General features: G+C 38.0%; 2 protein-coding genes and 1 long non-coding RNA gene across 9 annotated transcripts; 1 reads left to right on the top strand and 2 right to left on the bottom strand.

Annotated features, from left to right (window-relative positions):
- The first annotated feature begins 4,611 nt into the window (after positions 1-4,611).
- LOC131010334 (uncharacterized) lies at positions 4,612-7,632 on the top strand. The gene is made up of 5 exons (XM_057937810.1): positions 4,612-5,256; positions 5,610-6,065; positions 6,434-6,811; positions 6,888-6,955; positions 7,189-7,632. Exons 1-5 carry the CDS (start codon positions 4,795-4,797, stop codon positions 7,400-7,402), a joined length of 1,578 nt encoding a protein of 525 aa, XP_057793793.1. The 5' UTR covers positions 4,612-4,794; the 3' UTR covers positions 7,403-7,632.
- A 2,749-nt stretch (positions 7,633-10,381) lies between these two features.
- LOC131010389 (uncharacterized) lies at positions 10,382-12,834 on the bottom strand. The gene is made up of 2 exons (XR_009096541.1): positions 12,076-12,834; positions 10,382-11,499 (listed from the first exon to the last, which is right to left on the bottom strand). It is a non-coding gene; the product is annotated as an uncharacterized LOC131010389 (long non-coding RNA).
- A 1,713-nt stretch (positions 12,835-14,547) lies between these two features.
- LOC131010323 (uncharacterized) lies at positions 14,548-18,454 on the bottom strand. Of its 7 annotated transcripts, XM_057937794.1 has the most exons (4): positions 18,268-18,451; positions 17,557-18,185; positions 17,188-17,431; positions 14,548-16,903 (listed from the first exon to the last, which is right to left on the bottom strand). In XM_057937794.1, the coding sequence occupies exon 4, from the start codon at positions 16,663-16,665 to the stop codon at positions 14,809-14,811; it is 1,857 nt and encodes a 618-aa protein (XP_057793777.1). In that variant the 5' UTR covers positions 16,666-16,903; positions 17,188-17,431; positions 17,557-18,185; positions 18,268-18,451; the 3' UTR covers positions 14,548-14,808. The 7 variants fall into 7 exon arrangements, with proteins under 7 accessions (XP_057793777.1, XP_057793778.1, XP_057793776.1 ...); XM_057937795.1 differs by lacking the exon at positions 17,188-17,431 and having other exon boundaries at positions 18,153-18,185; XM_057937793.1 differs by lacking the exon at positions 17,188-17,431.
- Positions 18,455-27,039: the final 8,585 nt, after the last annotated feature.

Consider the following 27,039-nt stretch of genomic DNA (forward strand, 5'->3'; position numbering starts at 1 on the left):
AAGACTCGCATCGTTGCTTCCTGTCTCAAGTCTTTAACAAAGAAAATGTATAACGAGATCAAACATGTGCTTAAGTTTACATACACAGTATGAAGTACTTGAAGAAATAAAAAACTAGTGGCTCTAACAACGAACATGTCACTCGAATTTCAATGCAATACAACATACTGTGTTTGTTCAACTGCCCAACAATAATATACAAATGCAAAACCACGATGACACAATATATTGAACATATCGTCACACGAGGCAACCACGATTCTTATACACTCGAAATTTTGACTCAAACCATATGAGAATCACCAATATATTATTAAATAAGTTGTTGATAACAAGGTTATAAGAAAAAGGATACCAAATTGGTAACCATTGGCAGAAATTCCATATGGATTGCAAATTGTGAAGTATTGTAACCAAACTAACAGATATAGATTTGAACAAAAAATCAGTATCAGAGCAAGCAAGGAGATAGGAATAAAAAAACACATTCTCAAGCATATCGAATCGCATTTACTTAACTGGCAACCAATATCAACAAAATATTAAAAGAGTAACAACTACAAACGAGTATTATTCATTTCCCACACGAGCAACTATTCAAAAACCGAAAGTACACCACCAACAACATAAACCCTAGACGTAATTATACAATATTCACCAAGCCGTTACCTGGGATGATTGAAGTCATCTGGAAATCAATAACGACATACCACAAGTTTCGATTGTGAACGGCCGGCGATTGTGGGAGAGTGGTGCATATAGCAGACCGGCGGGAATAAATTGTTGGTTTCAAATGTGAGCAAAAATTTCCCTCCAAGCATGAAGACAACATATCGATTTTTCCCTTTTTTCTTTAATCAGCGAAACACTTGTTAATAGAGAGTGGTACACGTGTCTTTAGTTAAATTCATTAAAGGTATTAAAGTAATTACCAGCCAATAAAACTGGCTACCAAACGATAGACTATTGTTATCTGTCCAATAAACTCGGTTGTCAAACATAGAATTATACTATTAAATATTAACCAAGCTTTGTCAACAATGAGCCCTCCAGTTAAAATTAATCAAGTCTTGTCTTGCCTTACCTACCAAACATGCCTTTTTTGAAATTTTTAACTTTATACATACTCACTCTATCATTACTTTAACACTCAGCCACATCGACTTGTCTAATGTTTCTAAGACTACATATAACATTAACAATTCCAAGCATCCAAACCATCCAACCTCTTCAATATTTAATTATTTTTTTTTCTTCATGTCACCAATATTTATCTCAATCCAACCACATCTATTTTGAATGTTTTATTCATTACCACCCAACCACAATATTACATATAATTATTTATTTTAAATTTTAAACTTAAAAAAATATAGAACAATGAATGAAATACGTAAAGAAAAAGAGAGAATTTTGTAGGTGCGAAAATAGCAAATGTGATGTGTATTTATAGAGGGAAAAAAATTATATATATAAATTTAATACTAATATATATAAAAAAAATATTAAATTTTTATTATAATATCTAGGGTTATTGGTATCTTAATACACCAACTTTGGGAATAGTCTGGTTTTTGCACATGAACTTTGAAATGAGTCAAAAAATCATGAATTTTAATATTGTAGCTATTTTACCACAAATTCAATTTTTAGACATTTAACTCTACAAAAATTCTAAAATTTTTAGGTTTAGTATTTTATAAATCCACTCAAAATGACGTCATTTATAGATTTTCAATACGATGTTAACTTTTTAAACTTCCGATGAGTACACGTTAACATGCCGACTTGTCGCGTCATCAAAAATTAAATTTGTGGTATAATTTCTACAACATTAAAGTTTATTTATATTTTGAATCCTTTCAAAATTCATGTGCAAAATCAGATTACCTCCAAAGTTGATGTATTTAGACGCTAATAACCGTAATATTTAAATTAAATTTATACAATAAATTAAAAGTAATTAAAAAGTGGCATGTGACTTACCTATTGAATAAAGAAGCAAGGGACCAACTGGTCTTACGTGATTTGGAATAGCCCTAGGTCAGTTGGGTCTTCAATGGCGCGGTCGACCTATAAAAATGGGTCGCGTTAAAGGTAATTTAACCAATTTTTCATGGGATCAGCATGGTTGGCTTTATTAGAAACAAAAGATTGATTCAATACATGTCCACCTCTTCTAATTCATTAGATAATGGTATAATAGAATATATTTTATATATTAAAATATATTAAGTAGGGTTAAATATTAAATACAATTTCAAGATTGTTCCGATTCAGGCAAAAATAATCATCATATGGCAACGTTCTCGCATTTAACACCCTAGGGTGTCGATTAGTATAAAAATTCATCCGCAGACTTAGCGGACGTTACCATTCTGTCCAAAAATTATTTTTTCTTTTATTTTTAATCTGTGGGGCCCACCCAACATCTTCTTTCTTCATTTCTCTTTTCCGACAGACAATGTCCCATTTCTGCCGCCGTGCCTCCCTCATCTCACTCCACAACCGTCGACACAAACATGCTCAAGTCAGTCGTCGCCGCCACCTCTGAAAATCTTAGTTCCCCAATTCCCCTGTCTCCCTCTTTCGAATTCTGGCAACCACAACACCAGCCATGGCCGCGTGGAGTCGCCGCTCTCAGCACCACCATCGACAACCTCTTTCGCCCTCCCTTCTCTTGACATATGAAGCATACACCCAGACATAGATCTTGTGCCGCCCACACCCACGACGCTCACCTGCTCCAGCGCCTCCTCCTTCCTTGCAAAGGCAGTCGTCGCAGCCTTCCTCGTCTCTAAATCAAACGGCAACGATGGGAACTCCGCTGACTACCTCTGTTTTCTTCTCTTTCTTGCCTCTAAGTTTCTCCCATTTCTCTAATTCTGAATCTGTAGATCCCCAAATTCCGACCTCCACGCCCCTCCCTCAATTTCCGACGAGCAACAACGACCAATAGGCCACCGCCATCGATGCTTGCCTTGAAATTAAAAATAATAATAATAATTTTTGAACAGTGTTAATGCCTGTTAAGCCTTCGGATAAATTTGCATACTAATCAACACCCTAGGGTGTTAAATGCGACGAACGTTGCTATAGGGTTGTTTTTGCTCGAATGGGGACAACTTTGAGGTTGTATTTGATACTTAACCCTATTAAGTACTCCCACCGTTCCTGAAAATTGTGATCTTATTATTATATTTGGATATCTCTCAAAATTGTGATATTTCCTTATTTAGAAATGACCCACAAACTTTTTCTTTCACTATTTACAAAAAAAGTGTGAGACTCAATCTCTACTTAAACATAACAACCACATTTTTTTCTTAAAATTTGTGACACCTTTATTGGGTCACAATTTTCAGGGATGTATGGAGTATTATTTTACTCCCTCCATCCTTGTAAAAAGTGAGTATTCGTTTTTGAATGGCACGAGCTTTAAAAAAGTAGTTGAATATGTTGTGAATGAAACAAGGGTTTTATTTTACTATGAGTGGAAAATTTATGAAAAAAAAAATAGATATATTATATGAAAACGGATGAAAATAGTAAATTTGTCACTTTTTATAAACGGAGGGTGTAATTTGTAATTAGATTGTTTATGTATTTAATAATTTTACAAGTATTCGCACCGTGTACAATGTCAAAGAAATTCTGAATCATGGATATTTAATTGATGTCAGTTGTCAAAAGTGTTCGTACTCTCTTCCATCGCCCTCTGTCTCCATTTGAAACAAAATAAAATTAATTGGTAGGGTGAAAACATCGTGAGAGAGAAAAAGTGGCGCAAGCTAAAATAAAACATCTTTACTGCTGTGCACGGACCACAATCTAGGAATCTGGGATTACTTTCTTCAGACTTTACGCACATCTATTTCATTTTCCTCAAATTTAAGCGGTGGAATTTGGATTTCTACCTGCTTTTAAATTTGTTTTACTTTGTCCCTACTCAAATGTATGTGGTGGAATTTGGATTACTACTTGGTTTTAAATTTGTATTGTTTTTTCAGAGATAAAGATACATGGAATTTGGATTACCATTTGTTTTGTTTTGTTTTTTTGATAAAGATTACCATTTGGTTTTAAATTAAATTTAATTGCTAAAATTTGAATTACTACCTGATTTTAAATTAGTCTTGTTTTTTTTTGTTTTCGTTGTGGGAGGGAAGGAGTACATATGAAAGTTTTCATTTTGTACCATTTATATTATTGAAAATACATAAATATTTGTGTGGTAAAAGATAAAATGGATTTTTGCTTGAAATGCGTCACGTTTTTCGTGAGAAAGGATCGATGGGTCTTTGTTAGATTCCATGGAAACTAGCTAATTTTGAATTGTAAATTTTCATATCATTAGCTAGTTTCATAAAACACAAAAATTCATGTGAAATTGATTTTATGTTGAAATTGACTTCACAATAATGCTACTTCTATCATATAAATGAATATTGTTTATAAAAATCCTGTAATTTTTATTTAAAATTAATTAATATAAATAAAAAAAATTAAAAATATGTAGTACTAATTTGAAAGACTATATAAACCCCTACGAAATTATATGAAATACAAATTTTAATTATAAGTATTAATTTTTGCTGATAAAATCATCAATCTCCAATTTATTTGAAATCGAGGAAGCGCAGCATTTCATTTTCTGTCCCCCCAAAACCCTCAAGCACAGAACCCTTCTTCTCCAGTCCACCATCTTCAACTGCTGCAATTCTTCAACTCTCTCACAAATACGTATAGAAATTTGCATTGCAGTCCACTCCGCGTGTGAGATGCGCCATAGTTATGCAGAAGCTGCTGCGCCGAAGCCCCTCCGGCCCCCATATTTTATCCGCTAAAACTCCTCTCTCTCTCTGCGGCCTCGCCGACGCCAAAGCCATGTCTTCTTCCACCGCCGCTCTCCGCTACCCTCACCCTCGAAACCACTTCTCTGCGGCCGCCGCGGCGCAGAGCCTGCGCCTCGTGCGGATGCCCCCCTGCGGTAAAACAGCGGCCCTTAGGGCGTGGGTGGTTTCTAAAGAGAGTAATTATGGTGGCATGAGTGCGCCCTACAGGGCTTGGTTCAGTACATGCTCCGGAGAGGTGTTGCAGGAGAAAGAGGGGGAGAATGTGAAAAGGGTGCAGAGGAGGCAGAGGGGGAATCCGGATTTGTTGACAATACCTGGAGTCGGGCCGAGAAATTTGCGTAAGCTGGTGGAGAAGGGGTTTGAGGGCGTGGCGCAGCTCAAACAGCTCTATAAAGACAAGGTATGGATAATCATACCACATTGTAGAGAGATGAATAATCTTGTTTAATCGCTGGATAGTTGGTCTTGATGTGCAGGAATAGTTTGAGGTGTTTTTGCCTGAGCTTGATTTATTTTGAGTACGGTAATGTTGCTTATGCTTAGTAAGATTGTTTCAAATTTTTGTTTCTGCTTTTGTGCTTCCAGAATTAGTGTGTTTCTGGTTAGGACTGTTTTGTAGTTTTCTTGCTGCATTTTTTGTATAATTTGCTCAAGAAATGACTTAGCAAACAGCATGACTTGGTTGGATTGAAGAAAATTTATGGTGCGCTTAGCTTGGTTCTATAATATTGAACATGTGCAACCATGGTGCAGTTTTCTGGGAAATCAAGTGAGAAAATGGTGGAGTTCCTGCGGAGTTCGGTGGGTATCATACACAAGAACCATGCTGAAAGTATAACAACATTCATTAAGGAAAGTGTAGATGAAGAGCTGAAGGAGGTTGGTGCAAGGCCAGCTCACAAGAAGCGGATCACTCTCTGTGTCGAAGGGAATATCAGCGTTGGGAAGACCACCTTTTTGCAAAGAATTGCAAATGAAACACTTGAGCTTAGAGACATTGTGGAGGTTGTTCCTGAACCAATTGATAAGTGGCAGAATATTGGTGCAGACCACTTCAACATATTGGATGCTTTTTATGCTGAGCCGGAGAGATATGCCTATACCTTCCAGAACTATGTATTTGTCACGAGAGTTATGCAGGAGAGGGAGTCATCAGGCGGTGTTAAGCCCCTCAGGCTGATGGAAAGGAGTGTTTTCAGTGATAGAATGGTAAGTATTCAGCCTTTTGACCTCTCGTGCTCTATTCAATTCATATAGCAGATTATGGAGTATGCGACAGGCGTGGATGGTCTTTGTTACAACTTGTATCTCCTATCACAGTGGTTTAGCATCACAAGCTTATCATAGATGTGTCATTATGAATTTGGCAGTTCACATTATTGTTTGTGATGTTTTTCATGTTTCTTTCCAAATGAGAATATATTAATGGAACCTGTCAATGCAATAAAGGATATATCTGCTATTTAATGTACTCTAAAAGTATCGAAAAATGGGAGAAGGCTTATGCTTAGTTATATCTAACATGCTGGGTAATTTCTTCTTTACTGACATACATTTATCGCTCTCATCACATAAAGGTCTTTGTGAGAGCTGTTCATGAGGCCAAGTGGATGAATGAGATGGAGATCAGTATTTACGACTCGTGGTTTGATCCTGTTGTTTCAAGTTTGCCTGGTCTTATTCCTGATGGTTTTATCTACCTTAGAGCAAGCCCTGGTACTTGTCATAAGCGTATGATGATGCGTAAGAGAGCAGAGGAAGGTGGAGTCTCTCTTAATTATCTGCAAGACCTGCATGAAAAGCATGAAAGCTGGCTTTTCCCTTTCCAAAGTGGAAATCATGGAGTGCTGTCGGTAAGCAAGGTACCCAATGATGTTGATTGGTCCTTACATCCCAAGATAAGGGATCAAGTGTTCTATCTGGACGGTGATCATATGCACTCAAGCATCCAAAAGGTATTGTGCTTCATCCTCATCTATTTAGCTTTGACGTCTGTAATCTTTCAACTTACCTTAATTTTCCAAAAAACAGATTCCTGCTTTGGTTCTCGACTGTGAACCAGATATTGATTTCAGCAAAGACATCGAGGCAAAGCGAGAGTATGTTAGCTTTTCCCTCTTCTCTGCTCTGGAATTGAGTAAACATGCCTGATTGTTTATCTTGAGAGATTGTTTGATTGGTGACTTGGCATTGCTTCTGGTTGAATTTTGCAAGTAGATCTAAATGCAAAAACTCTGAATAAATGCTGCTTTCTCTTTCTTCCGTTCATTTCCATTAATTGGGGAAATCCATATTATCTCATTTTTGCTGTGTAAAATTGTTACTGGTGAAGGTATGCTAGTCAAGTTGCTGAGTTCTTTGAATTTGTCAAGACTAAGAAAGAAGTTTCTGCTCCTACTGATGGAGAAGATGCAGCAAAGGGCAACCATCATCAGGTGTTGCTGCCCCATAATGGAAATTTGTGGATGCCGGGTACACAACCCTTCCCCGAATCCGCCCTCAAGTCACTGGATCTTACACGGACCATGTCGATTATGCCTCAGTAGTGTAAGTAATTTCTCTCGTTTGAATTGTTCATTTCTTCCTCCTGTAAAGAGACGCGGCTCACTTGGCTTACCCCTGTGGGGTTGTAGATTTGGTAGATAGTTGCTAATTGTAGTTTTTTCTTGTGCAACAGTTTGCACCCAAGTCTTTAAAAAGTTTTGCTGTAACGAAAAATATTTTTGCCGACAGTTTTCAAGTTAAATAGTCAGCAGAATCTGATTACGGCAACCAATTATCAGATTTTTTTTTTCCCATTTGTTTCTAAAAGCTTTGTACTCCTATAATATTAAACTTAGTTCACAAAACGGGACTGGGTGTGAAAATGAAGGCTCCTTTTTATTGCTTTGTATCCATGTATAGTTGTTACAATAAAATTGGCGCAACACACCTCACTCTTATCTGTTATAATCATTAAATACACCTCACTCTTATCTGTTATAGTTGTTACAATAAAATTGGCGCAATACAAATGTGGGTGGGATCTTGTAGTATATGCTCTTCATCTATAAGAGTGATTTTTTTTTGCTATTTTGGTACATTCTATAAGAGTTTGTACTTCATTGTTTGGATACTACTCCATTGCAAATCCTTTATTTTATACATACTTGATCAATATATTTACAATTTTACGGCACATGGTCCACCACAAATCTATTACTTTTTTTTTTTATCTCATTATCATAACAGATAACACTATAATAAAAGTGAACTCCTTATTTCATTTATTAAAATTTGTGTCATCAATAATTATGAATACTCTAACAATGAAGTAGTTGGTAAGATATTTTTCCTCCTATCAATAGGTTTGGCCTCCTATCAATAGGTTTTGGGGGGGGGGGGGGGTTGAGTCACTAAGGAGGAAAATAAAGAACCATTAAAAAGAATTAATAAATAAAAAATAATCATGTATACTCTTATGCGGATGGAATATTTTTTAATAGTTTTGAAGTTGTAGAAAAGCGCATATTTTGTACTAGCATTTCTCTAGAAGTCGTGATACAACTTTAGTTTAATACATTCGTGATCGATGCTGATGAATGATGATAATTTGGTCTAATTCAATAAACAAAATGAACTATCAAGATAAGTTTATTCTGCGTGACATACCGAATCTTTAATGTTTTTAATCACAAGATCATTTTAGTGAGGTGTATTTAATGATTATCTAATTAAAAACTATACCGCTTTTGTGGCGATGCTTGGTTCTATAATATTGAACATGATGATAGGCAAGATACATCACCAAATTATATTTTGTGATCATAGTTATAAGCTGTGTAATTACGTCATATCATAGGTAAGATAGAATGCCCCCCCCCACTTTATTAGTAGCAAGAAAAAGTAAAAATGTTAAATGCATGTAATATCATGAACTTAAGTCGAATTCCAAATTTAATAGGGACTTCAAAAGTTTCAATTTATATGGACAACTTTACTCCGTGTTCAATAGCACCATTTTTTAACGTGGCTTGCCGGTACACGTTTCGATCCTATATGTCATTGATGTAGCTTGCTGGCATAAGCTTCCGGTCGGCGAGCAAAACGGCTTTCTCTCTAGTTACTCTCTCTCTCTCTCTCGATCAATCCTCTTCCAACACCCCTTCCTCCTCCCGCCGCCCCTCCTCCGCCTCCGCCGCCGCTACCACGGCTATCAAATCCCTCGGTGGAAATCCCTCAGACATCACAGGCGCGGCGCCACCTCACTTCTTCTCCAGCAGCCACCCCCGCATCTCCATCCGACCTCCCTCTCTCCCATCTCTAGGTTTGATATCCCTCTCTTTCTTTGATTTCGCAAAACACACACACAAACATGGTTATGCCGCCACCTTCTTTCCCGGCGACTGTAGTCGCGAGCCCCGCCGCCTTTTTTTCAGTAAAGGGCGCCGCGACTAACTAGTCCCCAAATTTCCCTCTTCTCTATATAAAACCCTAGATCCCCAATTCATACCACACCTCCTCTTGATTTTCGGCGACCACAACAGTACCCATGGCCGCCGCCGACCTCCACACTCCAATTCCCACATCGGCGAAAACAACAGCTCCTCGCTGCCTCCGTGCCCTCACCATCTCTGTCTTTCTCTCTTCCTGTTGGACGGACAGCAGCGAAGAATTGCCGCCTCCGGAACCGCCTTCTCCTCCCTCCGGGCCACCGCTCTCCTCAATTAGAGCCTTAGGCGAAGGGGTTTGGGGAGAATTGGCTGGGACGGGATTGGATTTTGGAGACGACATGGGGTTTGGGAAGAATTGCCGCCTCTTCTTTTTCTTCTTCTCCGCCTCTTCTTTATTCGGTGCTAAAATTGAACACGGAGTAAAGTTGCATATTTAAATTGAACACGAAGTAAAGTTACACATTTAAATTGAATGTTTTTAAGTTACAAATTATGACGTGTCATTTGGAAGACACGTCATTGCCACGTTCTGAAATTTATGCCGGAAAACAAATCGATGCTAAAATTGAACACGGAGTAAAGTTATCCATATAAAATTTATGCCGGAAAACAAATTGATACTAAAATTGAACACGGAGTAAAATTATTCATATAAATTGAAACTTTTAAAGTCCAAGCTAAATTTATAATTCACTTAAGTTCATAATATTACATGTATTTAACCCAAAAAAAAAAAGGCTTATGAGGATCCTAATGAAATGGAATTATAGCATTTGTAGCCACATAATCAAAAGCAATAGGCCAACAGTGAACGAAATATTTTCCACCCACATCCACAGTTTCACCCATCAATTTTGTATTTCATCTAATATGAATATGTAGGGTTATAACTTATAGCTTGATTGTCAATAAATAAATTAAGTTTGAGCTTGATTTATTTAGCTTGTTAGCTTCAACAAATTTATTAAGTGAACTACAGGTAAAAACTACTTTTGGAATCTGAACATTGAATAGATGTAAAATGCCATATTTCTTCGGTCAGGCTCTATCTAAAGCTAAGTAGTTCAGTAAGCTTAATTGATCTTTAGAGAAAACACCAGAAAGATTATGTTTGCTCAAACTATAGGGTAAGACAAGACAGCTGCATGTTATAAGATAAGACAATACAGCTGCATGTTATAAGATAATTTTACATTTTCACAGATAAACTAAGAAATTAGATGACCTTAGAGAAGTTCAGCTGATTTGTGATAGTCAGCCCTCATGGAAGTTTTGAATTTTTAACTCGGATTCTGTTTGTTGAGGTCTCCATTCATGTGCAGCCTGCAGAACTTGCACTGCTGCTTAACTGTTTCGAGCTTGATATCAGAATCCAAGAGTCAAATCTTACACTGCTGCCAGTGTTCGAGAGTTTAGAGAAAGGAGATTTTCACTTATTTGCCTGTGATGAGCACGGCCCACTGCACCCGTGTTACAATCTGTATGAATGCCATCATCATTTCAGACACCGGATTTCCAATCTCCCCCAAGCTACCATTTTATCTTCCTTCTTGTCACGTTCAAAAGAGTTTACGCGTTCAGTTTCCAATATTGGGGAAAAAACAAGAGCAGGGCCAGTGATATCGGCTCTGTTGCCATTCCACATCCCTGCATTTTCAATACCAAGAATGTTGAACGAAAAGAGCTTGCACAAACTAGTATATAATCTATAGGGGATTCTGGAACCAACTCCACTTTTGATGAAATTAGCCAGTCTTGGACTAAGTTCAGAATCTTTAAGATCATCGTCCAACTCATGAACTAATGGGCAGCATCCTGCCACGCACAACATGATCCTGGTTGGAGATATGGAGAGTTTCCTCAACCACATTGAACTTCTTTTCATTTTCTGCACCAGGACTGCTAGACTAAATTCATGTGCACTCTTGTCAATGGATCTTGGGTGCAAAGAGTGATGCGGAGAAGTCATATATTGCTACCTTCTGTTCGTTTAGAACTTAGAGTTCAGAGGCAGTTGAGGGAATGATAAAACCAAGACATTTCCAATATTATCAGCAGATAAGACATTCTGAAGCAAAGAGGAAGGTTTGCAGCCAAGGTTTGTGAGAGTTGTCAGTGTGCACGTCTTTCAATCTCCTGAAGCTCTCTACCTGTTCCTTCAGCTTCTTTATCCAAATTCTTGTCAGAAGGATCAGTACATCTCTCTGAATCTGAAACATTCCAAAGAAAAGACAACCATAAAGATTCAATTCAATCAAATGAATGTTGGATGGTGAGATGTGTATTACAGCAGGTAGAAGTGAACTAGAATGCTAAGAGTTAGCAAATCATGTATTGCCTAATGTGATTTTACCTCTTACATATGACCATATTTAAGTTGACTGAGACCAAAAATCTTATGGAAACTGTTAAACCAAAGGGAGAAACATGATATTGGGGAAATTTTTCTCTATATTCATCTACTGATCAAAACACCTATATATAGCAATATAGACAAGAGTCCTAACTGAACTAGGAAAGTACTAACTTGCTTTACAATTTATACCATATATACAAATTTAATTCTTTATAACATGTCAAAGAAACCACCCTAGGATAAAACTTCATTCATTTTAAAATTCAGCGACAAATCATCCATGAGGGATACCAAAGGACTTATAAATTGGTACAAGAGATGTCAAAACTAGTCGAAGAGAGATCAACTAGAGAGTGGATTTTAAAGCAACCAACCATAATCTAGAAACTGGAAATATCTTAAGTGCTTTTTTCTTTTTTCTTTCTTGTACCTTTAAATCAAAAGGTGCTAGATGAATCGAACAGGAAGTCCCAGACAGCAAGGACTACTTTTTTTATGAGGTTCTTCTGCTGAAACTCTCAAGCAAGGATCTGAAATATCATCGCCCTGGATCAAGATAGTGACTCAAATAATTCCGAAGGATAGCCAATTGGATACAAATGAGTCCATTGAGAACTAATATACAAAACTCTTCTGCTGAAACTCTCAAGCAAGGATCTGAAATATCATCGCCCTGGATCAAGATAGTGACTCAAATAATTCCGAAGGATAGCCAATTGGATACAAATGAGTCCATTGAGAACTAATATACAAAACTCTGCTGAGGAAATTGCTGTTATGATAAGATGTTAAGTCTTGCAAATGCTGCATGGTGTCTATTTGTATCCATGTTCTAGAAGAGTGCGACACTTCATTTGCAGGGGATGGAAATGCCAATGAGTGAGGAAAAGCACCAAGATGGTCACTGAGAATTTTCTTGAGTGGCGACAGATTACTTGGCAAGTTAATCTTTATCCGTATCAGTAAATTTGTCTATGCAGGCACTGGGACAGGTTCAGAGTCTTTCACTTTTGATCCAAGAGGTCAATTGACATTTCCAGAAATTGCAATTCTGGTTTGAGAAAATGAGAAACCTCCAATCACGCATGCAAAGCATAAAGACCTAGGTATCGGCTGAGCCAGTTAAAACTTTTTATTTATTTACCATGCTTATGTCAGAAAATTGAAACATACTCTGCAGTTAAAGCATACCAACCTTCGACTGGCATGGAAGGTAAAGCAATTCAAGCCACCATTTATCATGTGCTTCTAAATAGACCTGCTATTTGCTTGCTTGCACATAAAAGCTTTCAAGTCTGACCCTTCACGAGCTAAAACTAGTGAGCTTGTTAAAGAAATTGCTTACAGAAAACTCAATTGAAAATAAGATGCAACGGGCAAGAACTTTACATAAATGAATACAAGTAAGCTCCTTCTAAAGCCACTAATAGAAAGAAAAGGATATCAACTCGTCCTTAATGCTTCCTCCAGTTGTCCCCATGTGTTGAATCATTCTCAAATGCGAGACATTAGCATCAAAGCATATGACAAGATCAACTTCCGTGATATCTCGACCTTCTTCACCAATTGAAGTGGCAAGAATGACATTACCTGTCCGAAATTTCGATAGAGACGAGTGAAGTAAACCACTGAGGGAAAACCAAATAGAAAACGCCATGCCTGTAAAACTGTTCATTGAACTTTTTGTGATTGTCCTTTTGAGGTTTCCCCTGCAGAGAACAATGAGGTCACAAAGTATTTACCAATAACACAAACTCACCAAAGACAGTGGTAGTAGCTATTTCCTATATTGGTACTTCTCTTTGTTGTCTGACAGAGGCTGTTGAAGGGATCTAGCATGTCTTGTGTGCATGTGTTAATTGCACCTTGAGAAAGTAAAGACCACCCTTTGTATCTCCATCATCCACGACCATGGAAGAAGCAATCTTCCAAAGATTCTGGATTTGTCGACAGAAAAGGATAAACTAGAGGCAGCGCTAGACTGTCATTCTCGCCAAACCAAGTCAATCAAAAATTAAGAGGATTCATCACAAAAAGAGTGGCTTACTATTTTGTGTTACCCACAATAGATCTGAAAGTACAAATAATTATGCAGAGATTTGGAGATGACATGACAATTTCAATATGTGAACAGGAAAAAGCTGCAACTGCAACATTTCTGACGTATATTCTCACCGGTTCCTGTTATGTTCAACCATGTCTAAAACAAAGATCTCCATGACCAAGTCACCAAACTAAAGCAACAATTAACAGTTTTAAGCACATCAATAAGGAAGGCATACTAAACGCACCGGAGCTTTGTCCAATGAACTCTATAGCTTTAACAATTCCCCAATGTTTTTAAGTGCATCAAGTATGTCCCTCAAGTTGAAATTTACAGTTAGCAATAAGTTTTTCTAATATTTCTAGATTTACTCAGCATCACAGGATACTATAATTAAAAGAAAGAAACAGAGATCAAATTCTTCAAATTTAAGAAAATGATCACCCTAGAGCTTTTGGAACATTCGGGAGTATAGATGAGCGAACCAACAAGTCGAATACCTTTAGACTTGAGTTGCTCAAAATTGAGGCTCCAAGCTGATCATTTATAAAGCAGACAAACTCGGAATGAACTTTGAACCATAATTTGAGTAGCATCGTATAGCTCCACCTATTTACAGACAACATCTAGTTCGTCATTAATAGAAAAATTAAACCTAATGCAAGCACCAACTACCAAGATTAACCGACAATGGTACCGTAAGCATTTGTTTAAAAATTAAGGCACGGGCTCGGCTTGTTTGTTCAAAAACCAAATTCTGGATGGAAGTTTTCAAATTAAAATCTTAATAGTATGTAAATAGCTTTGACATGAGTCATGTACAACCCAACTGCATATAATTCATCAAGGGCCATAAGATTAAACCGACCAACGACCCTTAAAGGACATCCATTTCTCAACTGAAATTTCATGTAGGCCTATTTCATAACATTGTAGAAACAAGTGAAATTAGAGAGGCCTTACTTTGGCAACTAAATTCTACAGCTATATAAGTACAATATCTTAACAAGAGTGACAAGTGATAGAATGCCACCATAGCCTAAATTCTAACTGATTTGCAAAATAAGTACATCATGCATATAACAAAAAAATAGACAGGAAAGAATTACTGAGAATGCATCACATCGGCTGTGTGCATTTCTTCTGAGAGTGCCCGAGCATATGGCATCGGCCACATTGAACGACTCTTTTCGGGCGTTTCAAACTCTCTAAGCGCAGAACTTTCTTTTTCGGTCTTCCAGGAGGCCTACGTGTTTTTGGCGGGCGAATGGTGATATCAACTTTAGCTCCTCCACCATCAGTGCCCTCGCCCAGCTCCTTCCACAGGGTTTTGTCAGGGATCGGATGTATCATCTGTGAGTAGGTTTCACGATAGCTGTGGACTGTGAAGCAAGGCTCAGCAAACAAGTGAGAATTTTGTCCACAGGAGATAAGAGCTGCAGCTGCATGTGCACATGGCAGACCATAGAGCTGCCAGCGGCGACATGAGCAAACTCGATTTCTTATGTCCACAATGTTTGTCCGTTCAGTTGAAACAATCTCAAACTCAACCTCATTTGCACGAAGCACTTTGTAACACCGAGCATCCGAAATAGCTTCTGAAATCCGCTTTTCAGCAGAGGGTACAAGAATTGAGGTCAGTCGCATTCCTATGTTTAGACGTTCATCGAACCATGATGCTAACTGATGCCGAATATGCTCCATCATCTGTACAATAGGGAGCTCGTGACATTCTAATGCCCAATTGTACAGCAATTCTGTGACAGTCAAGGTGAAATGGCCATAGCGTACACCTTCAAAGTATGCCACGGCCCATAGCTGAGGGTTGAAATGGTGTAGCCAAGGCAAGACATCCTGCGAAATTTGCACCATCTCAGATATTTTATTTTCGAATTCAGCTGTTGTAAGTGCATAAACAGCATTCCAGAATATGTTCACCAACTTTGAGTTCTTGAATGTATCACGGAAGTTCTCACTGATAAATCGCAGGCAAAAACCGTGAAATGCGTTTGGAAAATGCGTCTCAACAGCTTCCACCATACCTATTGTTCTCTCAGAAAGTATTGTGAGCCTGGGCATACTATCAGTGTTCACTCCTAGAAGCTTACGCAGCTCTGACATGAACCACATCCAGTTCTCATCACTTTCCACATCAACAACAGCAATTGCCAATGGAAACAGTTGATCATCGGCATCAATGGCAGCAGCACAGAACAATGTTCCTAAGTACTTCCCTTTGAGATGGACTCTGTCCAGTTCTACTAGTGGACGGCATGCATTAATGAATCCATAAATTGCAGCACGATAAGAAACAAATAACCGTTGGAATGAATTTTCTTGTCCAGTGGCAACAACAGAAGCAATGCTGCCAGGATTAGTTTTCCTTATCTGTTCACAATATGCAGGAAGAAGCTTGAAACCTTCTTCATAAGTCCCATGCAGTGCAGCCATACTACGTTCCTTCCCCCGCCAGGCCTGCATATAAGAGACAGCAACCCCATGTTGATCTCGAATATCTTGCAAAATCTCCTTTGGCTTATATTGTGGATTATCCCTGATACGTGCTTCCATAGATCGTGCAACCCAGCCCACAGATGCTTGTTGATGGTGAAGATTCTGGACCCCTTCACATGTGTGCTCTGCATGAAGCGTTCTAATGGTAAATGTGGGAACTCCTGGCAACTTTGCAACATGGACACGCCACGGACAACCATCTTTGGAACACTTAGCTATAAACCTACTCCTATCAGATTTCACTATCCGAATCTCAAAATGCAATGCTATGGCTATATCCTTCAATGTTCTCCTACAGGTATCCACATCCGGGAACTCCTGCCCAACCGCCAATGTCTGACTTGCCAAAGATACAGTTGCATTCATACTAGAAACCGGAATATAAACATCTTCGGCCAAGTGGCCGGGCAGAGCAACAATTGCATTTGCACTGGACACTACGGATAAGCCTTGTTCAGCCATTAGTGTCGTTCATTTAGACCAAACACACATTTTAAAAGACCACATTTTTCCCTCTTCAAACCGCCATGTTTCATCGAGAAACTACCACAAATGCTAAAACTCAAACCGCATCAAGAATGCCAAATTTACAAAAATTAACAATCTGGTAACCAATAAAAACCAAATACTTCAAGAAAAATCCACCATAAGCCACTTGAACCACTAAGATTTCTGCAAGCCGCAATCTTCAAGCAGCTATCTACAAAAAAAACAAAGAAAAAGAAAATTCATAAACATAAAGCTCAGCAGTCATTCATTGAGTGAGATCCATCTATTGATAAATGCACTACTCAAATGTCAATCAAATGAGCTCACACAATTAGATTAATACTTAACAAGTTACTAAATCTCAGTTGGAGGACCATCAAAACACTATTTAAGGAAAAATTAAACAAGAAAACCCTGGGCATAACTCAAATAAACTTCATAAACATACAACATGAAATTCAAATAACTGGAAGCTCAAAAGTTAAAAACACCCACCTTCATGAATGCACAGATACAATTCTACAGGGAGAAAAAATCCAAATAAATTTGCAAAAAAATATGAGTGCACATGCTACAACTCCTTGTAAGCAAGCATAACTGTCTAATCGAGGAAGATATACGCCTTTCAAGAACTAGATTGTCTAAATGGCAACAACCAAATATAATGAGGTAAACCTCTTATACTCTAGGTTAACCATAATGTCAATCCATGCTGCAGAAATAGATGAATATAAAACACCTGCATTTGGAGAGTCAAACCATTGATAAAGTAATCCCAAATATCAAACTCCAAAAAGAAATCGGATACAGGAAAAGTGGAGGAGGATAGAAAAATATATAATCACCACATTGATATGCTCTTACCCATTCACATCCTTATCCACGTTGGTGTATAATTGGCACCCTCGTCCACCAAAATAAGGTACTTAGCAAGTAAACAGAGAAAGGAAAATGGAGCTACCTATACTTTTATGATCTTGTAAACATCTAAAAGTAAGAAATGGCAAGAAATTAATCTCTACTGGCTTTATTAGTTTGCAAAAAAGCAAAAAAAAACTTCTCTGATATTTATTTAGTCTACTGTCTACCTAAATGGCTTACAAGTTTAGCTATCTCTTATTCAAGGGTGATAACTCACCTCAATGAGAGAAGCTGAAAACACTCCCCCCATAAAATTTCAAATATAGAACGTAAAATCAATAAATGATGTTCAAGGATACTCATTTAGGATTAAGAAAAATTGCATCATTATTCATTATCCCCGAAACAAAATATAGTAAAGACTCCAAATTTTAGAACTGAAAAGTATTGAAACTATATAAAGATTGAATCATTGCAGAACCGAAGTGGAAAAAAGAAAGAGAGAACCACATTACAATATGCAAGATCCACTAAAAAAACAGCTGAAAACTTAGGAAAAACCGAACCAAAAAATCTCAAAAGGCGGTGGAGCGGAATACCGTCAACACAATAATCAGTTCCCAAAAGGGTCGCTGAAACAAGTCAATATGTTAAGGAAGCAGTAGATCTAAATCTCTTTCATCGGAGATCGAGAGAGAGAGAGAAATAGCAGACCTTGGAGATATATATGTCGTGTCGATGAATGGAGAAGAAGAAGAAGAAGCAGATTTAGGCGGGATAATCCGGCGGGAGAGGCGGCCGGCGGGAGAGGCGGGTGAGAAAATAAGAGAGAAAGGAGAGTGAAAATTGAGAAGAGAGGAATAAAGAGGATTACGTTGGCCGAGCTTTAATTTTATAGAACCGACTAGACATGTTCAATTGCTGCACGGTTATATCATGGCTCACTTTTCCTTCTTTCTTCTTTTTTCTTTTAAGTCACAATATTAATTATTAAATTTAAAAGGGTTAATTGCCCGTAAATTCATAACGTTTAGACGAAATTGATTTTTGCTTTTATTTTAAAAAATACGTCTCTAAATATATAACCTTTCATTTTTGTCTCGTTTTTATCCAATGATCGATTTTTTCTTACGCCAGCGCCGAAAATGACACGGTGGCAGTCGGAATTAATGTGGTGGCAGCTAGAAATTGACACCTAAGCATATTATTGACATGTGTAAAAAAAAACCGCATCATCATCTTCCCCAATCGAATCGAATCGAAGCGAATATCAACATATTCGATTCGTATTCGTGAAATGATACTAAAATTCGATTCGATTACGAATATTAAATTCGATTCGATGATATTTTCAAATTATTCGATTCGATTCGAGCATTCGATTCGTCTTTTAAAAGTAACTTAATTTTATTTTCCGAATACTCGATTCCAATATTTGATTCGAGTATTCGACTTGTATTCTATATTATTCGATTCGAAAATATTCGATTCGAAATTCTGAAGGAAATAAAAAATGGGCCAAATCGATTGGGTGAAGAAAATGGATCATTTGCATCCCTCATTTTACCAACAAGTTCCAAATTCAATCACTGCAAAATTCAGAATATGAAAAATAAACAAATAAATATGACTAATTGAAGTACAGATCTGAGTTCCGACGCCGTTTATTCCACCCAGCGGCGACCCCTCGCCAGTCGCCGATCCCGCCGCGCAAGAGCTGTACCGCTCAGTAGCAGCATCCAGAGCTTCAGATCTGACCAGTCTTCTGCGCCCACCGGCTCGCGCGCGACAGTCTAACCGGCCAACGGTGGCGCGCACGGCGCATCCCGGCACGAGCGACAGCAGCAGAGCAGCACCGAGCGCACCGGCGCGCGCAGAACAGCAGAGGCACCGCGGTGTTGGGGGTGAGAGCGACGCCGCGGCGGAGAAGCTGGGCGACGGGCGACGTTGCGGACTCGCGGCGGAGAAGATAGGGCAGCAGCAGACGGCGCGGCGTGCGTGGAGAAGAGGAGAAGAAGTGCGAGACGGTCGCTGGAAGCTTGGAAATTGAAAATGGTTTCAAATCTTGAATGGCGACGCGGCGTGCGTGGGGAAGAAGAGGGCAGGCCGCTGAAGGGGAAGAAGATGGAATTGGAATTTGGAAATGGAGGCGCGCTAGAAATCAATTAGGGCTAGAGTTGTTTTTTTTACTATTTCTTTTAAAAAGAGGGTTAAAAAATTAGATATTTCAAAAATACAAATTCAAATGTTAATATTCTATATATATATATAGTGTATATATACAATTGGGGTCAGAATTAAATATTATAAAATTATAATTAAAATATTATATATATATATATATATATATATATATACTCCCTCCGTCCCTGAAATAAGTTCCTCTTTTTCCATTTTGGGACGTCCCCCAAATAAGTTCCTCTTTCTTTCTTTCTATTTTTGGACAACTACTCCACCACTAATAATACTTTATTTATTCTTACTTTTCACTTTTTCACCACTCCCAATACTAATTATACCACTTTTTCACCTTTTCTCCACTATCAATACACTTTACCATTTTCCTTAAAACCCGTGCCGTCCCCAAAGAGGAACTTATTTTGGGGACGGAGGGAGTATATCGAATCGAATATCTACGAATATCGAATCGAATATCAAAATTTCATATAAGTATTTGAATAATAATCGAATCGAATCGAATATTTGTTATCGAATACGAATCGAATAATTTCAAATACGAATCGGGCAATTTCGAATCGAATCTCGAATCGAGCAAAATTATTCGATTCATTTACAACCCTACCGGAGAGTCACCCTGTATTATCCACGTGTGATACTCCTCCTCACTCCGCTCCCAGAACTACGAAAAATCGTGAGAATCCGTCCTCAATTTTACCGACCACCATTTCAATTATCCCTGAATCTCCACAGCCCATTGAATCTTGGAGAAAAAGGAAATTTCAAGGAAAATCGGTTGTGAGTGTGGAGAGGAAAAAGGATCTAAGGAATGGCAAGTGTAGACAAGCTGATAACAAATCAAACAAAAGGTGTATTACAAGAAAATTGTGTATGACAGCTGCGAGTCTTCACCACTCAACATAATTCATGAATGGCTGCTGCCATTGCCGGATAATCAAAGAGGGTGGCGGCGACATCTTCATCGTCGCGAGGAAGGAGTCGGCGCCGCATTGGGCGGCGTCTTCGCCCAGATCAAAGAGTTGCGAGATAGAGGGGGTTCAGGAAGCGGTAGAGCGGCGACTTCACGACCCTGTTCTGAATCGGAGCAAGAGAGAGATGAGGGAGGCTGGGCTCGGCGATGGCGGTGCCGCTGTAGCCCAACCAAGGACAGAAGGGGAGCATGGTGTTCCATGTGTGTGTCTAATGTGGTGGGAGAGGGAGAGTGTTGTATAGGGAGGGGTGGGGGTGGCAGAGGGTGGCGCTGGTGGTGGTGGCGGCGCCGACGCCAGAGGGTGGCGGCGGCAGCAGGGAGAGGGGAATTAGGGGGTGGGGGTGGGGGTGGGGGAAGGGGGAAGAAAAAGGTGGGTTTTTAAATTTTTGTTTTTTTATTATTTTTTTTTCTACATGTCAATAATATGGTTAGGTGTCAATTTCCGGCTGCCACCTCATTAATTTCGGCTGCCACTGTGTCATTTTCGGCACATGCATAAGAAAAAATCGGTCATTGGGCAAAAACAAGACAAAAATAAAAGGCGAATTTTTTAAAATAAGAGCAAAAACCAATTATGTGTAAACGTTATGAATTTACAGGCAAATACCCTAATTTAAAATCACATTTTATTTTTTTTCTTTTAGAAACAAAATCACATTAGTTTTAACTTCAAATATTAACTACTTTACATATAATTATCTCTTTTTCTTATCACAATAGTGTTTTCAAAATTTATAAGAATTCCTTCTAGAATTTATTATGCTCAATAAATGTTAATCAAATTTCATTCAATTTCAAGTTAGTCGCCCCTTTTATTTTCAATTTCAAGTTAACTCAATTATTGGTCGGATTTCAAGTTAACTCAATTCTTGGTCGAATTCCTTCTAGACATTCTTGGTCGGATTTTTATAAGAATTCCATTCAATTTCAAGTTAACTCATTCGATTCGGATTGTCTTTCAATCAGGTTAGTCGCCCCTTTTATTTTCATTATATTTTTTGTCCAAACTTTAAATCTTTAATTTTTGGGCTAAATCGTCGAACCAACAACTTTACGATTTTTGTATATGCATTAATTTTTCTTGATAATCATATTAATATAAGAAAAAATGTATTAGTTTTTTTCTCAATCAAAACACTCACCTCGTTTTAATTAGATATAACAATAAGGGTCATTTCAATATAAATTTATATAATAGTACTAAATAACTTCGTTACATGTGAATATTAGATATATATTTTACATAAATAACTATCTTTCTTTACTTTTTACGTCATAAAATGTTGTAGTTATCATTGAAAAAACATCACAAAAACATCAAAAATCTATTATTGAATTAAAAAGTAAAGTAGTGAACTTTCAATTCAACTCCTAATCACGTTCCGACATTTGTGTCTTCCATTAGAAATTGGGACGTGGCAACACTTTTAATCTCACTGCATAACAACCTGGCCTTAATAACCAATAAAACAAATAGTTGGACCTTAACTAGATCATACAATTACTCAAATTAACATCTAAGAATTATCCATAATTTAACTCTAAAGAAATTAAATCGACAAGTTTTTTTAGAGGTAAAACGTAAAACTTTATAACTCATAATGAACAAAATCAACAAGCCAAGACGGATAGTCTAACTTCCAAATTATTACATCATTCAAATGACTAACAAAAGAAGATAACTCATGAGCAACTAAATTCGATTCTCTTCTAGCGTATCAGAAATCGAGCACCACATGGTTGTGAGCGTGTTAAAAGACTTTCCACAGATCGTCAGTCACAGACTCTGAACCATTATAAATATCGTGTAAAACATGAATAGCCAACAAATAGTCAGTAAACATCATAACGGCGCCAAATCCTTCTGAAGATAGAAACCACCAGCAAACATAAGAGCATGTAAAATCGTAGCCGTGTTACCAATCGACTAACTCACAACTGCTACAATATCCCCAAGATGGTCACAGATAATAAAACCAACACTAGCGCACCAACCACTATATAGAACTTGGTAAAGCATAAATGAACGGTGATCGTTTGTTTGGTGAATTATCGATGAATTGTGGATTTTACCTAGAGATTGATCGTAAAAGTGAGAGAAGATTGCTAGATTGCTGAGAGCACGAGGAAAGATTGTTGCAGTAGTAAAAGTATTGAAAGCGTAAGATTACAAAGTGTGTATGTGCGACTATTTATAGACTACATGCTAAGGGTAAAATAGTGATTTCGCCTTCGAAGCATGCTTCCCGCGTGGTCCAGGGCATAGTGGTAATTTTGCCCCCCAGGCGGGCGGTTCCTCTGCTCTTCAACGACTTCTCTGGCATAAGTGACTTCTCTAGTGTATAAGACTTCTCTAGCAAGAGCCATTTCTCTGATCAGGAATGATTTCCCTGACATATCCGCTCCTTTGGTGAGGTCCATTCATCTGATAAAGACGTTTCCTTTGTTCTGCATATATTATTCCTCATCAGAACCGAAACATCAACATCCACACGAAAAGTACCCGGATTCGGTGGCTTCCACTTTAAAAATAGTCTTCCTTGGTACAATCTTAGGGGGGTGTATTAGTTCAAGACTTATGTAGATTTTTAATATCTGTGGATTTTAAAAATCTATAGAATTCACACGGATTCTTCATGATTTTGAATGAATTCTTGGTCGGATTTTTATTGAATTACCAAGAATTTATCGTGATTTTCTCGGAGTTGAAATCCACAAAGCCAGCGGTCGTTGCGAGCCCGTGAACATTGGATCGAAGCCCAGAGGCCGCTGCGAGCACACGAGCGCTGCAGGCCCCGCGAGCGCTGGAGACCCAGCGACCGTTAGGGTCCAGTATGGGTGTAAGTGAGTCGAGCTAGCTCGCGAGCTACTCGGGATTGACTCAAAAATTACTCGAAATCGACTCGGTATAAGTCGAGTCGAGCTCGAGCTCGAGCTACTCGACTAGGTATCGAGCCCGAGTTCGAGTTTCATCATACTCGACTCGTTAGGCTCGCGAGCCTAATCGAGCTTTCAAACAAATTACGATTTTATCCCTATATTATAGCTTAATTACTACTATAGCTCATAATATATACAATTTGTTGAAGCATGTATGAGACGAGCTTAAACGAGCTCGAGCTCACCGAGCCTAAACGAGCTCGAGTTCGATTAAGATTCAATAATCGAGCCGGACCGAGTCGAGCTCGAGCTCATTCAATATGCAATCGAGTTGAGCTCGAGCTCAAAAATCTCAAACTCCAGCGAGTCGAGCTCGAGCTCGAGCTTGATACATATAGACCGAGCTCGAGCTCGAGTATGTCAATACTCGACTCGACTCGGCTCATTTACACCCCTAGGGTCCAGCGGCCGCTGGCTTTGTGAGTGTATAAATACTCACATGGCCGCAGGGTCTCCAGAACCCTAAAACAGAAACAGTGTCCGTTTTCACACACAGAATCAGAAAAACTCAAAAATTCTCTTTCAATCTTCCTCATTCTTCCACCGCTGCATCCCTATCGCCTCTATCGCCATCGCTGACCTTCAAGCAACATAGTGCAAACAAAAAACGCCAACATCAGAGCTAGCGAGAAAGAGCAAAATTTCACGGAAAGGTACGACTATCCGTTTCAATTAAATTCTGAATGGGATGGCATAGTATTTAAGAAATTCAACGAACCAGAAATTACAAGTCCTCATTATTTGGATTGGGATTTGATTAGAGATCTTCGTCTTAAGGGTAGAGTAATTAAATATTTGAAGCATTTGGGGATGGATAATTATGTTAAGAATATTATTTTTTCTGGGCATAATCCTTTGTGTTATGAATTTTTGACTACTATGTCTGTGAGTGGTGATAAGAAGAGGATTAAAGTTAGGATGAATGGAAGGGATTATCAAGTTAGTTTGGCAATAATGAAAGTTGTATTTAGATTTTTCACTAGTGGGGTATCTGAGAGACCTCGGTCATTTAATGCTAATCAAGTTTGGACTGAATTGACGGGAATTGATAATTGGAATTCATTCGGTATGCCGAATGGATACATTAAAGATCCGGCATTAGCCATTGTGCATAAGTTTTTTGCATATAATGTGTCCGAAAATGAGCAGACAAATAAAGTGAATGCAAATGAAGTGTATCTGTTGTCTTGTGCTTTAAATGGCACAAAAGTTTGCATTTCACACTTTATTTGGACGGCTATGACTCGGATGCAGAAACGGTCTTCTGCCCATGCTTCTTTTTGTCCCATTGTCACTGGTTTGACATATGCATTCGGAGTTCTAACTGACACAACGGGCGGTCAGGATGGTCATGAGGAACTGGAGCCTGAATTCATTGATTTTAGTGAGCTAAAGGAGCTCAGTTGATTTCTGATCGATACACTATAGTTCTTCCTGCAAAAAGATATTGTGTTATGACGTTCATACACTCCGAGATTGCAGCGGGCCATCGTCTTCCCACTTTCACTGATTCTGGAGCCGGCACATCCGTTGGTGGCAATAAAGAAGAGGACAACGAAGATGAAGATCAAGAGGAAGAGAAAGGGGAGAATGAAGATCAACAAGCTGGTGGTTCAATGTCGGGAGATTACTATCGGCAATTTCAGAGTGATTTGGCCTCATTCCGTACTCACATTGACTCTTCTTTTGGAGCATTCCAAAATCATTTTGACGCTTCAATTGGATCATTGAGGCAAGAGATGAATGCTCGCTTTGATGCACATGACCAGCAGATGGCAGATTTACAGTGCCAGTGGAATGCTTCGAGACCTCGTAAGTGATCTTTTTCAGTTTTTAAGTTGGATGAATGTTCGGTTTGTTTTTTAATTTGAATTATTTATTTTTTGAACTTGGATTTGTATTTGAATTTGAATTTGGATTAATGTTGGATTGTTTTTGAATTTGGATGAATGTTTAGATTTGTTTTTGAATTTGGATGATTTTAATTGATTGTAATTAGGGCTGTCAAATCTTGCGGGCCGGGCCGGCCCGGCCCAACCTAGCGGGCCTAGGCAATTTTTTGGGCCGGGTCGGGCCGGCCCAAAATTTCAGCGGGCCTCGAACAATGAAGCCCAGCCCGGCCCTATACGGGCCGCCGGGCGGGCCGGGCCAAAACGGGCCAAAATTAATAAATTAATATATATATATATATATATATATATATATATATATATATATATAGTGCAAAAATTAATAAATTAAATCAAATTTAAAGAAAAAAATTGAAGACAAATTCGATGAAATAAAAAGGGCCTTAAACAATCTACATCTAAATTACGTAATTGACTAAAATTAAATGTAAACAAATATGACTAAAACTTAAATGTAAACAATATGAATACAAGTTAAAAACAAAAATTAATTGCAAAAACAACAAAAACTGAAAACGATTTATTCACAAATGAATTAATACAGTAATCAAATCAATTGGAATCAAATAACAACCACAAAAAATAATAAAAAATAAATAAATCTTTCAAGTAAAAATAATTTAATATTGATTGTTGATTGGTAATTTAAATCTTAAGTTAGACTTTGACTCGTCATTGTCGTCAATTGAAGAAATGGACTTAGATTGGGTTGGGTCCATTGGGATTTGGGAGGAGATATAAATTTTTGAAATTTTCACCTACTATACTGACGGGCCGATTTGGGCCCGAAAGCCCGGCGGGCTTTTTGGCCCGCGGGCCGCGTGACCCGGCGGGCCGCATGGGCCGGGCCAGGGAGGCCCGGATTTTTTTGGGCCTTGAAAATCCTAGCCCAGCCCGGCCAAAACTACGGGCGGGCCTATCGGGCCGGGCCATTCTCGGCCCATTTTGACACCCCTAATTGTAATAATATTGATATCTTTAGGTTAATCATGCCACATATTAATTAATTTATTAATTAATTATTCAATCTTATTTTTTCTCATCATCGAATTACCTCATGTGATGATGATCTACATTTTTTATACGATGCGTTTTGAAAATAATCATTGCTCAATTCTCTTAAAATAATTTAAACAAAACACATGCATTAAAACAATATTATATATAATGTTCATGCATCGGTAAACAATTCCATTAACAAATTATTATTTGTCTTCAACCAATGTCAACTATGTTATGCTATGCAATTAATGGATATTTATGATTTCATGTGCGCATGTAAAATGATATTAACGTAAACAATTCATAATACTATTTCTTAATTATCACAGCCCAAAAATAATAGAGAAATAAATATAAAATATCATGAAAAAAATAAACAAATAAAATAAGGCAAAAATTAGTAATAATTAAATAAATAAAATTGTCAAGAGAAATATATTTATTTATTTTATTATAAAGTCGGAT

Source organism: Salvia miltiorrhiza, chromosome 2 (assembly GCF_028751815.1).
Source record: "Salvia miltiorrhiza cultivar Shanhuang (shh) chromosome 2, IMPLAD_Smil_shh, whole genome shotgun sequence".
Taxonomy (NCBI): Eukaryota; Viridiplantae; Streptophyta; class Magnoliopsida; order Lamiales; family Lamiaceae; genus Salvia; species Salvia miltiorrhiza.

Coding starts and splice junctions, on each gene's coding strand:
- LOC131010334 (XM_057937810.1), top strand. CDS start 4,795: ATGCAGAAGCTGCTGCGCCGAAGCCCCTCCGGCCCCCATATTTTATCC. Junction 6,066..6,433: donor GTGTTTTCAGTGATAGAATG/GTAAGTATTCAG, acceptor CATCACATAAAG/GTCTTTGTGAGAGCTGTTCA. Junction 6,812..6,887: donor TGCACTCAAGCATCCAAAAG/GTATTGTGCTTC, acceptor TCCAAAAAACAG/ATTCCTGCTTTGGTTCTCGA.
- LOC131010323 (XM_057937790.1), bottom strand. CDS start 16,665: ATGGCTGAACAAGGCTTATCCGTAGTGTCCAGTGCAAATGCAATTGTT.